Genomic DNA, 15,766 nt, shown 5'->3' with positions numbered 1-15,766 from the left:
TTCTGTGTTCCCTGAAGAACTACATGTACCAAACTGCTTTGCTACACCTGAACCTTGATAGAATCCATATGTTTAGAATCAAGTGAACAACTGCTGACATCTACACACTAGAACTGCTTCACTGCTGTTTTCTATCAATCTTGGGCAACTAAGGTCTGGCTTGAGTGTCTCTGTCTCTCTTTTTTTCTCTCTCTCTCATTCTTTGCTTTCTCCCTCCCTTACTCTTTCTCTCCAGAGTCCTCGGGCCGAACACAACTCTTCTTGAAGCCGTGAACAGAGAGAGAAGCAGGAAGGTAAGGATATCTAGCATCTGCATTTATGAGTTGAAAGCTCATGCTTACTTAAGTTCTGTCTGGATGAGATTATCAGAAAACTGCTTGGCAGAATTTTGGGGTGGACTGAAGAAAAAGTATGATCATATTGCAGTTATTCAGCATGGTAATGTTTGAGAAGTTTCCATGCACGCATTTCATTCAAAACATGATGTTAAGTTGTTAGAAATATATATATATATATATAATTTATTAATTATTGAAAATGCATGAGCTGATAGAATTATACATGCACTAATTTTTTAATTGTGCATGAACAGAGAGAGAGATTATGCAGTACTGGATTTAATTTGGCTATACTTTAGTACAGTTGCAAAATTCCATGCATGACAACTGATGTAATTTATTCTTTTTTTCTTTTAACTTTCATGAAACTTTAATTGATTAGTCAATATTACAAAAGCACCCTTGCATTACTCTTCTGAAGTTCTATCATTTGCCATTCAATAATTCTTCGGCATAGCATGCAAAGACAAAGGGAGATATAGGTATGAGGTAAAGTTCATGTAACTTGAGATGAACTTGGATCTGCACATAAGCAATGTGGGTCTAATTTGCAAAGGAATGAATGACTGTCTGGACCTATTTGCATTCTTGAGGATGAAGTCATCAATTTCATTTAAAGAATGGCTCTGGGTTTTGTTTATGTCTGAGGTTCACCATAGAAAGTTATGTTATTATGAAACTTTTTTTTCATATTTTAATATTGCCATGTAAACCACTCTTCTCTTCTCTTCTCTTCTCTTCTCTTCTCTTCTCTTCTCTTCTCTTCTCTTCTCTTCTCTTCTCTTCTCTTCTCTTCTCTTCTCTTCTCTTCTCCAGGTTAGATTTGAATAAGTTGTTCAGCCATGTTTGCTCTTGGCTTCTTCCTGTTGACTGGACTGGTATGTCAGAGTTTGGGTCAGTATGATTACTATGAAGAGTACCAATTCCCCTCCGCACCACTGGAGGAACCGTCATCTCCACATTGCTCCCAGGAGTGTGAATGTCCCTTCAGCTTCCCCACAGCCATGTACTGCAACGGGCGCGACTTGAAGTTCATCCCTATTGTGCCGAGTGGCATCAAATACCTCTACCTACAGGACAACCATATTGAGGAGATCAAGGCTGGCGTGTTTGACAATGCTACCGACCTTCGCTGGCTCATTCTTGACAACAACAACATCACCAGCGACAAGATTCAGGGTGGTACCGTTGATAAACTGAAGAAACTGGAGAAGCTCCATTTTAGTAATAACAAGCTGACCAAACCCCCTGGTTCTCTTTCAAAGTCTTTGGATGAGTTGAAGTTGACTGGCAACCAGCTGAGCTCGTTCCCTGCTAACACCTTGTCTGGGATGGAAAACCTGACCACCCTCCACCTGTCCAAGAACAAGTTGACCACCGAGAGCATCACAGGTGCCTTCAAAAGCCTGAAGTCCCTCGTTCTGCTGGACGTGAGCGAGAACAAGCTCAAGAAACTTCCCTCGGGAGTTCCACCTTCACTTCTGATGCTCTACGCTGACCATAACGACATAGACAGCATTCCTAATGGCTACCTTGCCAAGCTGCCAGCCCTGCAGTACCTGCGTGTCTCTCACAACAAGCTGGTGGACTCTGGAATCCCTGCAGGTGTGTTCAACGTGTCTTCTCTCCTTGAGCTCGACCTGTCTTTTAACAAGCTGAAGAGCATTCCGGAGATCAGCGAATCGCTTGAGCATCTGTACTTGCAAGTCAACCAGATAAACAGTAAGTCTTACTCCATTTCTAACTTTTTAAGCTACAGATTTAGCATGGTTTTTACTCCATTTCGACTTCTATTTCTTCAGAGTTTGACCTTGCAAATATCTGCAAGTTCAGCTCCCCGGTCAACTACTCTCGACTCAGGACCCTGCGCTTGGATGGAAACAACATCACACACAGCAGTCTGCCAGATGACACGGCCAACTGCCTTCGCCAGGCCTCAGAGATCATCTTTGATTAAATTCACATCTCGCCAATAGTTTATCAAATACATTAAGGCTATTACTCTTATTAGACACTCTTGAGTGACATCTGCACGTCTTTAGTCATGATTCCGGCAAGCACATCTGTTTATATGCACACTGACAACAATATTTTCTCTCTAAAATGTTGATGAACACATCTGTAGGTAAAATGGGCAGCAGTAGTCTGGAATCTTGAAAATCTGGCACATAAAATGTCAATCTTGTATGGTACTGTATGAAGAGTAGTAGTCGAATTAGACAAGATATTCCCACCTAAAAAAAAGACATATTTGTGCAAATTGTGATTAGCCCAGTGTGTACTCCATAAGAAGTTGCACTATATGTCATCTAACTGCATCTTAATATTTCTGCATGATAAATACCCTAATCATTCAAAATTGTAATCATGTTATTAATAAGCCTGCTGGTAAGGAAAATATATTGTTTAGAATACAATTTATGGATAATAACTATCTAGTTGTATATAAAATTGCTAAATGTGCAGCAATGTTGAAGGATATCCAACTGAAAAAAAAATTATAGAGTGAATTTGCTAGGGTTTAGCTAACTGCAAAGTAAATTTAAAGTTTTTTTTGTTTATTATTATTTAACTGAGGAATTTCAGTGCTAAAATGTTGTATTAATAGCAATTTAGTATCAGCTTGAATTTAATTTCTGAACTCTGCCAACATTTATACCATATTTAATCTGCATGCAGTTAATCTTATTTTGTAACAGTAATTGTTTTCAATTCTGTGGCAAACAACATTAAAAAAATGTATGTATTCAATACATAATTTCACATCATCACAATGTTAGTCGAATCATTGAACCACAAGTTTACAGTAACCTTGGCAGACTGTTGTAAAAGTTGTAATTTCCCTGATTTGTTGTTATATTTTGTTTTGTTTTTTATTCAAACTTTATTTGAATAAACCAGATTTCTTACATGTGTGGAGGGATACTGTTGGTATAAATCCTAATAATGAAGTCAGATATAGAAATTATTATTAACACACATTATTCAAATAATATAATACATTTAGCCAAAATAATCTGTTAAATATTAACAATTGCATCTGTTTTATCATGGAAATTCTCTAAAGCATCATTGCAGGAAATTTTCAGTAGATATTAGAAGTCGTAAAAAGTCTTTAGGTTCTCATGATTCATAAACATAAGGTCATCTAATCTTGACTACACTGACAGTAAAAAAAATGGCTCCCTTTACACACAGGCGAGCTACTCCATGTTTTATTATTTTCATCTTGGTTGTTGATCTTTCAGCTTGACTCATGTGGATTTCCATTTCTGAGTCCTGCTGTTTAGGATGGAAAGAAATGTCTGGAATGAATCTGTTTGCCATATTCCTCCTTTCTGGCTTTTCAGCCAAACTCATGGTTGGACAAAGTTCTATGAGTTTTGCCCTGTTTGAATCAGAGCCATGATGACAGAACTGCTTCCTGTGGGAAACGTACAGGGTATGGATATAAATATAGTGATTGTAAGATGAAAAGGCTTTTTTGTATGGAAGAGCTTGAATAGGGAGTTATCTAACTAAATATCCCTCTGTCAAAGGTAAAAACATATCAAAGCAATGTTAAGGGCTATAGCAAAGTAGTTTTTTAACAATAATTCCCAGTCTGCGATCAAATTACAAACTCTCAGACTATGTACTGAATTTGATGACAAAGTAGATGGAGTATGCAGGTGTGTAGAATACGTACTACATTGCCAACTACATCTGCCATGTTGACATTGTCCTTTGACCATATGTACTTGTCATGTAACGTAGCCCTATAGCAAAAAACCACAACAGTCAATTTTTCCCCATTTTACTCCTCCAACCATCTGCTCCCATCTCTATCCCAAATCATCCCTTTATGACAGGCACTTCAAAAGTTGCATTTAACATAACTACAGATCTTTCTGCTCTAAAAATGAGTGTTTTGTTTAAAACAGTAGAGTTGCAGGCAGACAACCCAGCATTCCAGAGGAATGGAGGGTTTGGGGTGACTATGTGATAGTTTTACCGAAAGACACTGTGGGAGATCTTTTGTCCATGTGTTAGAAACAGATGATAGATCAGGCAGTTCTGGCCACTTTATAGCAGCCTGAGTATTTAAGTTCACCACAAGCTGATTTTGCAGGACCAAACATACACACACAGACACAGACACACACACACAAACACACACACACACACACACACACACACACACACACACACACACACACACAATTGATCACTTTTATTGTTCTAGATGTTGACGATCTTTTTACCCTCAGTCTTTCAAAACCCGTTTGTGTTTCATGGAAGAAAGAAAGTAATCTGAAACAACATGATGAAATCTTAATTTCCAAGCAAATTGTTCCATTATTATAACCAAAGTGCATTGCTGGGATCCTGTAATGTTGCTGTGCCACTGCAAAAACGATAATAATTTTATGTTGCTATGTCATATGTTTTGAGGTCTTGCTAGAAAGCCACAGTCTGTTATTCAGTGTCTACTAGACACTGGAGAGACTTGGTGGGGAAAGGAGACCATTGTGATGTTTTTAGCTCACACTCCTACAGCTGATTTCTTTAGAGAGAGGACACAAAAGTTATTGTTTAGAATATGTCTGTTGTGCTGCACTGTCATGCTATTTGAAAACACAAAAGAGGCTTGCAAAGGTCCCCTGAGGGGATCAAATCTGTTATGTGATATTGTTGTCAGAGCATTATAAATTTGATTTGTGTGGCTCTACACAGAGTGTTGGGAAAGCTGGGAATTTCTCTTTGAAGTCAACATGAAATGGAAATCTAAATTCATCTTAATGTGAACAATTCATCAATGCAACTGTTTTTAATCAATAATTTCATAATTTGTCATGTTTTATTGAAATAACAGACTATTCTCAGAATTTTCCATTCTTTTAGTCTGCCAGTACATTTTTGCCACTCAACAGATCTGCCACTCCAATCAACAACCAATGGCTAGAACCAAGGCTCTGTTTTTTGTTTGTTTCTATGATAATCATGATTACATAAAAATGTTGGAGGTTCATAATATCTGAAAAGTATAAAGTGTAAAGTTTTACGTCATGAGATCCAGACCCTGATCAATCCAGTTTGTCATTAAATTATAAAGTTCCACTGAACTCCATTGGTAGCCTAATGAAGGAACTTGCGACCATATGCTTTTGGGAAATGCACCCCAGACTGGTTTTTTGAACTGGTTCATGAATGATTAGTTCATGAATTAGATAAGACAATGCTAGCGTAAAAACGTATTTTGTGGAGCTCTTTGGTCATGGCCAAACATCTGGAGACCTGACAGGGCATGTGTGCTTTGTACAAGCGAGATTGTGTAATATTTGATGATTCCAAATACTTAAGAACAGAAATCACGAATCCACTTTTATTCCAGACAGTAAAATCCTTTCAACAGGACAGAAATGTGCTCTTTTTCAATTCAATTCAATTCAAGTTTATTTGTATAGCGCTTTTTACGATACAAATAATTGCAAAGCAACTTTACAGAAAATTACTTTCTAATTAATAGAAAATTACTAATTTTAAATTTTAGTTTCTACAATTTTTAGTAGTAGCTTGTAAGTGGTGATTGTCAGTTTATGTGCTTTTGGCAGGAATTTTCAGAAAAATGTATACAAGACATAGTCAACAGCAATTATTATGTCATTGCATAGTAAGTAGCAATATTTGTCACTTCTGTATGTTTCAGGGTTAGCGTCATCTGAGGTCCTCTGAGGGGTTGGCATCATCTCTTCTCAGGTGTTCTGCATCCAGACTGGAGCTTGTGTAAATCCTAGTATCCTAGGAAAAACAGAGAAACAAACAGAGACATAATTAGCGTAGCTGCTGTTCCAACCAAGTAAAACTCATTTGTTTAACCCAAGCTAAAGAATAATAATGCGCATTTGATCAGATACAACTGCAGTCACAAATTATGAGATGCATTATTCGAATGCTTGGCGAAAGAGATTTGTTTTTAATCTAGATTTGAACAGAGAGTGCAGTCAATTGTGCAGTAAGACTTTAATCAGTGTCCTACCCAAATCAGAGACTTTATATATCCCACTTTCCTCTTCTCCATCTTGAAATATCTACAACAGGATCCAGATGTTGAAATAGATGTCGCCTGGTTACTACTCACTGCCTTTTCACTCACTGTGAAGCTATGCACAACTCGTGAAGAGAGAGAAACCTGCTGGGATATAGTAAGAGTACAGGTTTAACTCTCTAACATCATTTTACCTTTCAACAGTTTTTGCATTCAAGCTTAATTCTACTTTTCACAGGTCTCCGTGAGTGCAAAATGACAGCCAGATTATGTGCATTGTCCCAGGGCGGCCTAGTTTAATGGGGTGCAAAAGATCCCTCAAAGTCGTAAGGGGATGGAGACGATATATGTCCATTGAAAAGAAAGGGTTAAATGTTTTAAAGCCACCTACATCTGTTTGGAGGCTGTCATTTTTGACAGGAGCCCCCACCTCCTGAGGCTCAACAGACCCACACTGCACAAAGAAAATATTAAGAAAAGAGAAAAAAAGTGCTTTGCTAGCAATAAGTAACCAGGGCATGCTTGTGGAAAGACAAATCCACACATATCTTTCAAACTTTTACACACACCCTTATTCAAGATCACCAGCTGATGTCAAGGTTTGGCCTTGGGGAAGTAACACTACTAACAATAGTAATCTAATAAGGCTGTGTCTTCTGATGCATGCCTGGGCCAGAAAGAAAGTAGGAGAAACTGCAGACTGGACTCTGGAGAGGAGAGCAGGCGGGAAAGATATACTGACTGCAACCCCAAAACTGGAAGCAGCCTCCACCTTCATAAACCAAAATCAGCTCTGTGACTGAGATGAGCAGGTAATATTTTCAAGGTTTTTTGTTGTTGTTGTTTGGTTTGTTTTATTTTGGTGTGGTGGTGATGCAGTAGGGAAGTGGGTGGTGGGTGTAGGGTGTTCATGGTTTTTCTTTAGTTGTGTATTGAGATATTTTAAACATCGCTTATATTTCCCTTATACTTTCTAATTTTCTATGCACTTCTGCTGCCTGACTTCATATAAGATAATGAATTTTGGATTTTAATTGTAATTGAGAGGAACAACATTATTGAATAATAATACATTATTGAGTAATAGCCATCTACAGGATCATGAACTTGAAATGCATATGTATTACTTATGTATTATTATTATGTATTATTATATGTATTATCTTTATTTGACCCTCTAACTTTAACACTCACTATTCTAATTCTATTCTTTAAAAAATCCAACTACCTTTCTAAGCTTTTTGTATTCTATTTTCTTTTCATTTATTATGCAATTGTATGTGTGTGTGTGTGTGTATGTGTAAAGACCCCTAACACTAGCTTGCTCTAATCTTTTTTTATTCTATCTGTTTTCTTTTTATTTATTATATTATTTAAAATCCCATGCTACATGTACTGTGTTAACCTAACTGAGACTTGTTATAGCACTTATATATCATTGCTCTTTTTTTTTTTTATTATTGCTTCCACTGTCCTCATCTGTAAGTCGCTTTGGATAAAAGCTTCTGCTAAATGAATAAATGTAAAAGTAAATGTAAATATTACATATGTACTGGCGTCTAGTTGCTTACATTGAAATAGGTTGTGTAAGACAACACAAATGTGCCAAAAAAGTAACATAGTGTTAGACATTTATCATGATAGCACAGCATAGCATAGATCAAAATACTATGGTATGATCATATCAACCCTGTACCATGGTACCAGGACAATTTGTTTTTAAAGAAAAAAAGTCTTAGATTTTGCTTGTGTAAGCAGTGGAGGAGGGATGTGCAATTAATTATTTCAATTAATTAGTTTATCTTTTTGTAAAACTAGAATTAACGGATGTTCTAAACATAAATTCTAGTGAAGATAGTACTAATGCAGCTTTTTGATGTTGGCTAAAACAATTAGACAATACAGAAACTTTCCTTAGATGTTTCTGTTCAAATCAAGTTTCTTAGAAGCCTAAAGATGTGAAATTGGAAAGTGGACATTTGGATGGCATACTAGCCACAGAGCTAAAGCCAAATGTAGAACCGTGTGTAATTAACATAACTGCCTCAAACAGGAAATTAAATCTCTTTGAGAGCATGTGTTTTCTTTTAGTTGAAGCTAAAATGTTCAGCAGTTGTCTTATGCTGTCATTTCTCAGTAATATATATATATATATATATATATATATATATATATATATATATATATATATATATATATATATATAGCCTAATAGTATTTAAAATCTGTAAATTATGTTCATAATACTTATCTGTATAGTTATTGTACATATTGTAGATCTTGTATATTCTGTACTTACTGCTTATTGTACTTCTGGTTAGATGCTAACTGCATTTCGTTGCCTTGTACATGTGCAGTGACAATAAAGTTGAATCTAATGTAATCTAATCTAATCTAATATATATATATATATATATATATATATATATATATATATATATATATATATATATATATATATATATATATATATATATATTTATATACATATATATATATATATATTTTTTTTTTTTTTTTTTTTTTTTTTTTTTTTTTTGTCCATGTTACATTTAATTTTAATTATCAACTTCTGTTCATCTCCATTCAAAGGTGGTAAATCAAATATTTTACTATTCGAGATATTAATTAAACACAAAGAGCATTCAAATATTGTTTATCAGTCTCAGAGTTCAAAAAGTTTTATGTGCCTAGTAAGGCGTCATGATGATCACCTCAAATATTTAGCAGTTAGCATTAGCGCTTATCACTTAGCAGTTTGGAATGTTCTAATCATGAGCAATCAATGTGATAAATCACCAACTTGTTGCTCTCATGCTCTCAAGTTAGGACAGTCCATCTACCTGAAGACTGGGTGACTAGAAAATCCAGTCTGAAATCTGTAAGCCATCACAGGTGTGGACATTAGAAAAGCTGGCACCTACTATGGTCTGTGGTTTTGTCACAAAATAGTCGTGATAATAGGGTGATAAGGTTTAGTCATGTAGTTTGATCTTGGTCTCAGAGACTTATAGAGTAGCAAGTCTTCAATATTTTTCCCTGTTGACATGATGTATTCGATGAATATAAATATTGCGGAGTTTGTCTGAGTGTATTGATGCCATCATTGGAATAAACAGATATCCGGGATACAGAGTATTTTAATAGGCTTAAACCTCCTACAGCTTGATGCTAATTGCTGCCCCGAGAATCACCTCGTCATGTCCTGTATTTCACAGCCTAATGCTCTTAGTTGCCGATTTAGTGTTGTAGACCTAGACAAAGATGTAATCAGTGTTAAGAGCTCTTTTAGGTTCCTGTGAATAATAGGTTTTGAATTTTGAAATTGGATTAGGTTGGTGTGCGTACTCTTTGCCCTTTAGGCCATTGGTTCTAACGTAGAGCACCACCATCCTTGACACGAGATGCTGGATAATAGACTGGATTACTAATGGTCATAGATTTCAACTGGAGGAGCCCATTACAGGTTATTACAAAGACAGAGTAAGTAGTTGTTGTCGTCAGTGGAATTGAGAGCAAGTAATGACACAAAAAGATCAATGCTTGGCAGTCAAACAATGACACCATGTGTGGCTAACTGTGCCAGCTACAAATCAGCCTCTAAATCCAGACAAGTGCTCCCGTGGGGACAGAAATTTCAGCACACAAGTTTTGGAGATTGTGCACATTAAATAACAAATGTGCAGACTTTTCTCATTACTCATTTTGCAACTGCAAGTTTATACCAAAAATAAAGCAGATCTAATGTAATTTACCAGTCAAACTGTGAGTCCTTAACAAGGATGTGCAAAGATAGATAGATAGATAGATAGATAGATAGATAGATAGATAGATAGATAGATAGATAGATAGATAGATAGATAGATAGATAGATAGATAGATAGATAGATAGATAGATAGATAGATAGATAGTCTCAGATTTATCAACTAAGTGGTCTGATCTAGACATTTGTTTACATGGAAGACAGGAGACAGGTGTTGTTTTGAGGGGCGATGAAGAATAGGATGAAGACTCTTATAGGCCTGTATTAGCCTCATTAAAACTGGGCCAAGGCCCATGTCTTCTTTTGACCAACACGCTGGTTTAAGCACTGTCCATCCTCACAGGATTATGACTCTTGATCTTGACAGGCCATGATTGGCTAAGGTTGTGTCTAGTGTGTCCATATTTGAAGGGATCATGGGATGCCATTGCCACTACAAATAGGGGCAGGAGAGGGCAAGTAGCTCAAAGTTAAGGCATCTGTACCCACAGCAAGAGATACAGTAGAAGAGCCCCAAGAAGACAAAGGTAAGACTCTAGCATTTAAAAAGGTGCAATGGTAATGAACAGTTGAAATATCTCAGCAAAGACAGTTTTCTTCAGACAACTTCTTCCATACCATTAGAAAGCCTTTGCCCTCCAGAGCGGCATATTGTGAGCTATGAAGTGCACAGTGATGAGATTTAAGGTATGGCATTAAAGTTTTCAACTGTTTTTTGATGCAGTTGTCCACAGAACTGGATTAGAAAAGCCAGTATGGAGATCATGATTTAAAAATAAATCTTGCCTTGAAAGACCTTTACAAGTGAAGCTGGTCTGATCACTGTGTATTCAGGGCTTCTCTTTGGTTTAGTGTGAGTGTGTTGCCCATAGAAAACTATCTCCCTACAGTCACAGTCAGGAGCTCAGGACCAAAAATTTAAACCAGATAAAAGAGAAAGCTCAGCTGTGAATATGTGTTAACGTATTATTTGTTGCATACACACTTGACAAAACACAAACTTGCATTTGACAGATAGGAATGTGTAAAGATGTGTTTTAAATGTGTACAAAGAGCTAAGTCTATTTGAAATGGGGGGGGGGGGGGCGAACCAAATCAGCCTCTCTGAAATCAGTCAATGGATGTAGACTTTCATATTGCAACATGAGGGCCAGGTGTTGTTAAAAAACATGCCATGTTTGGTATACCTTGTGTATTCAGAAATAGGACATTCCTGAACCCCTATGCCAGAGACTGGCTTCTTTGTGACTGTCTTCTGAGTGGAGATGAGTAGCACTATGCCAGGCTTAAGTCAATCAAGGTTGACCTGGCAGCATATTCTGAGTTTAAGAGGATTGGTACTTAGAAGATGAAGACACAGGGAATGAGGATGTTCCTCATTTTTTTGTCAGTGAGTTTATCCACTTAGAGAGAACCTGGGGTAATGTAGGGTGGACCTATGTCTATTCTTAGTATGGGGGACAAACATTGTTCCAGGCCCGGGAACAAAGTAATTTACTGAAGGAAGAAGCCCATAAGTTTTTGTAACAAGCCCAGTGAACTTGCGTGACAGGCTTGTTTGGAACTAAAATTAAGTCTCTAATTTTATTGTTATATAGTTTCAATATTGTTAACAGCTGTTTTTTTTTTGTTCTCTGTCTCTATTATTTTTCAGGTTAAGCCTAACCATGGAGTGGCTCATGGTTGCATTTGTAGCCCTACTTTTGACCAGCCAAGTCCGCTCTGAAGAAATCCCATATGAGCACCTTATCTCTCAGATATCGGCATGTCCTAAAGAGTGTCACTGCCCTCCAAGTTTCCCTAATGCTGTTTACTGTGACAACAAGGGTCTGAAACGCATACCTGACATCCCACCCTACACCTGGTACCTCTACCTCCAAAACAACCTGATTGATGTCCTGTCAGCTGATGCTCTGCGCAACGCCACACAACTGAGGTGGATCAACCTTAACCGCAACAAAATCACAGGTGAAGGCCTGGAGGCAGATGCTCTAAAAGCCATGTCCAACCTTGTACACCTTTACATGGAAGACAATTTGCTGACTTCCATTCCATCTCCTCTGCCTGCTAAATTAGAGCAGTTGCGGCTCTCCCGAAACAGAATCTCAAAGATCCCACCCGGTGTCTTCTCTGGAATGGACCATCTCACCTTGCTGGATCTGCAAAGCAACAAGCTACAGGATGATGCAGTTACTGAGGTCAATCTGAAAGGCCTCAAGAACTTGATCCAGATCAATTTAGCAAAGAATCAGTTAAATACCATGCCCCTCGGCCTACCACCCACAACCACACAGATCTTTTTGGACAGCAACAATATTGAAAGGATTCCGGCTGAGTACTTTAAAGGTCTTCCCAAATTGGTGTCTCTCAGGCTCAACCGCAATAAGCTGGCTAATGGAGGCATCCCAAAAAATGTGTTTAATCTTTCCAGCATCCTAGATCTACAGCTTTCTCATAACCAGCTCACAGAGATACCCGTTATCTCTTCTGGTTTGGAGCACCTGCATTTGGATCACAATAAGATCAAGAGTAAGTCCACAACCAAAGTTCTGAACATGCCCTGTTGTATGTTGTACATGTAGACTTCCTTTGTATTTTTGCTAAATCATTTGGTAAACAGGTCTCCATTCATACTGTTGTCCTTTCCTAGACAAAGGACACACTATGGTTGTGTCCAAAGCATATGACTTTCTGCCATTAAATAAGCAATGTAGTCAATACTTGCTTGATTATCTCTAAAGCTCTAAAGACTTTATGGTGCCTTTGGAAGCCTGTCTGAAACTAGCTTCCTTAAGAAGTTCCTTCATAAGCAAAACACACTTGTTAAGTTACTGGCTGACCGGAAGCAAGGAAGCCTCCCTAAGTCCAAGGTATACTTGGCAGCCATACAGCCATGTCCATGTCCAGTCGGTGTGCACAGCTGTCTGCGGATCCTCCTGATTACAAAAATTATGGCACACAGACAGTGTGCAGACCATTGCGGAACATGGACAGCTGAAGTATACTTTGGACTTTAGACTTTGGATGCACCCTTAATTGTTTTATGCCTGCATGTCTGTGACTTTATCAGTAAGAGGTGTGTTTTTTTTCTGTAATTTCCATAGGTGTGAATAGCTCTGATATCTGTCCACCTGGTACACTCGATGATTATCTTGATGAGAATGGTCCACGTCTCCGTTACCTTCGCATTGATGGCAATGAGATCAACCCCCCTATTCCACGAGAGCTGATGATGTGTTTCCGTCTCCTCAGGGCTATTGTTATATAAAGATGCTACACCATCTTGATACTCCTGTCCATTGCATTTACCTGACCTGAAAATGTATGGAAACTAATACACTTGAAAAGGGTCTAAAAAAAGAGGACTATCTATTTGTAAATTCAGAAAATACATATTAAAAACTGTACACTGCTGAAAAGACCAGCTGAGGTCTTTAGTTTTTGATCAAGAAAGCCCTGTTAAATAAGCTAGTTAAGAAAGCTGGTGAATATACCAGTATACAAAATATGATATATTCAGGTGGTCTCCCATTCTGGTCTTTTAAGTGTGGTAGAGATCAATGAAACTGGTTCATATTTGCATTTACAGATGGTTTCTCATGGCTATATTGTAAAACCACTGTGCCTTTCTTAATTTCATACATATGGAAAACTAACAGACCTGGTTTGTGGGAAACACCATTATCTGTTCAATGTTCTGTATAATGAAGAGAGCTCCAAAACAATTGTCCTCTATTGCAAGAAATGTAATTTCCCCATCCTGTGCAAAAACTATTTTCATTATCCATCATTATCCAAAAACTGTTTTACCTCACCACACCATTCTGGGGTGTTTTTGGACAGAAAAATTGTGGTCTGATTATGGAGCCAAATTGTAATAAACTTAGTACATAGTGCGGTTTATTAGATTTTATTGAATGCATGGATGTTCTTAGTATACATTACAGAACCAACAGAAAATAAACTTGAATTTTTTTTGTTGCCTCTGCTATAGTGATTGATATGTACTGACATTTAATATTTTTTAAAAATACGTTTATTTTTACTTTTTAACATTGCTTTACATCTTTTTACAATAAGTATTTCAATACTCAATCAATATTTAGTATGACATCAATTTTGAAAGAAGCAGCCGCTTTAGGACAGGAAGATGTACTGTGACCTACTGTTTTAATAATTAATGTATAAATACAGTTTAATTGTGGTACTACACGTGAACCTTCTAGACTGATTTTAAAATGTATTTTTCTCTAGAGTATAAAAATTTGAAAAAAACATTTTAAACGCCCAAATGTAACAATTAATTTTCTTTGTTCATATTTATCACTTCAACCTTCTTTGCAGAAAAAAAATAATATGTGAGATTAATGTCACAAACTGTGAGAACATTGTCAAAAAGGAAAATATAAAATGAGATCAACTTTTTTTGATGTTCCTGATTAAACAGTAGTCCAGCATTGTCTCTGCATTGTCAATTATTCATTTGTCATTATATATATATCAAGCAGCCAGTTAGGTATCCTCTTTTTAAAAGGAAATTCACAAGCAATGTACTATTCTACAATAATTTAATGTGATTAGACTCGTGATTTGTTTTAATTTGCACTCAGTTGTAGCTTTTGCTAAACTTTCAGTTTCAAAGCAACTCCCATCTATCAAGGCAATTTATTTAAGATTTTTAGATGTATTGCAAAACTTCTCATTAGAATTTGGTGTATGGGAAATACTGTACCAAGCTCATCTTTATGGTCCAAGCAGGGCTCTGTGGTTAAAAAAAAAAAAAAAAAACCTTTTAAAGCAAAACAAGTGTGCAACAGAACACTTACTTTTAAATATTTATACACATCTGATGGAGAGAAAGAGCAACAGTGTGTGTACAGTACCTGGCTATCAAGTGAAACAATAGCTTCATTTATGCTGCGAGTGCCCAATACATATATTTTTAGTTTCATCTGTTACGCTGATTTTAGACATAGCTGACTGTGTTACATTAAATCCTCAACCACACAGTGCAGCTTAAATTGATCTTGCAAGTGAATGGATTTCCTTGGCACAATCTAGTGGGTTTGCATGGATATTGATGCAATGCTCGGTCCAGCTAAGGAACTTTTTTGGTGTATTTGGTGTCCCTTAAAGCTCAAATATGTAAAACAGACTGTAATTAAATAATTTATTAATAATTAAAAATAGTTGTGTGTGTGTGTGTGTGTGTGTGTGTGTGTGTGTGTGTGTGTGTGTATATATATATATATATATATATCACACATAAATGTCACATATAATCAAACAAAGTGAAAACAGTGTTTAAAAAGGTCAACAAGACTTTGAGTAACACTTAAACATAATGCAGTATGTGTCAGATGTTATTAAAAAATCTGAATAGCTCAACAGTCCCGGTCCTTAACTAAAGCTGGATTTTTATTTCATGTGACTCAGCAAAAATATGATTAGCAGAGAAAGAGAATTAGTATAGAAAAATAGTCTGAGGCCTCTAAAAACATCCCACCAAACACTAAGCAGGCACTTGTACGGGACTTCCTGATAGGTTAGCAGGTTTTCTTCAGTCAATCTCTGCACAGAGGTACTAAGCAGGGTTTTAGCACCAAGTCCTGGCACAGAGCAGAATGGAGGTCTTT

The 15,766-nt window shown here is 36.8% G+C and overlaps 2 protein-coding genes across 3 annotated transcripts; both read left to right on the top strand.

The window, feature by feature from the left end:
• On the top strand, nt 1–2,630 carry LOC132098916 (lumican-like). The gene is made up of 3 exons (XM_059505201.1): nt 1–293; nt 1,155–2,060; nt 2,141–2,630. Exons 2-3 carry the CDS (start codon nt 1,181–1,183, stop codon nt 2,293–2,295), a joined length of 1,035 nt encoding a protein of 344 aa, XP_059361184.1. The 5' UTR covers nt 1–293; nt 1,155–1,180; the 3' UTR covers nt 2,296–2,630.
• A 4,394-nt stretch (nt 2,631–7,024) lies between these two features.
• Nucleotides 7,025–14,026, top strand: LOC132098914 (keratocan-like). Of its 2 annotated transcripts, none has more exons than XM_059505199.1 (3): nt 7,025–7,178; nt 11,785–12,659; nt 13,235–14,026. In XM_059505199.1, the coding sequence occupies exons 1-3, from the start codon at nt 7,171–7,173 to the stop codon at nt 13,396–13,398; spliced, it is 1,047 nt and encodes a 348-aa protein (XP_059361182.1). In that variant the 5' UTR covers nt 7,025–7,170; the 3' UTR covers nt 13,399–14,026. The 2 variants fall into 2 exon arrangements, with proteins under 2 accessions (XP_059361182.1, XP_059361183.1); XM_059505200.1 differs by lacking the exon at nt 7,025–7,178 and adding an exon at nt 10,502–10,657.
• Nucleotides 14,027–15,766: the final 1,740 nt, after the last annotated feature.

The sequence above is a fragment of the Carassius carassius genome, chromosome 22, assembly GCF_963082965.1.
Source record: "Carassius carassius chromosome 22, fCarCar2.1, whole genome shotgun sequence".
NCBI lineage: Eukaryota > Metazoa > Chordata > Actinopteri > Cypriniformes > Cyprinidae > Carassius > Carassius carassius.
Note: the sequence above shows the minus strand (reverse complement) of the source record. Positions and strands in the feature narration are given on the sequence as shown.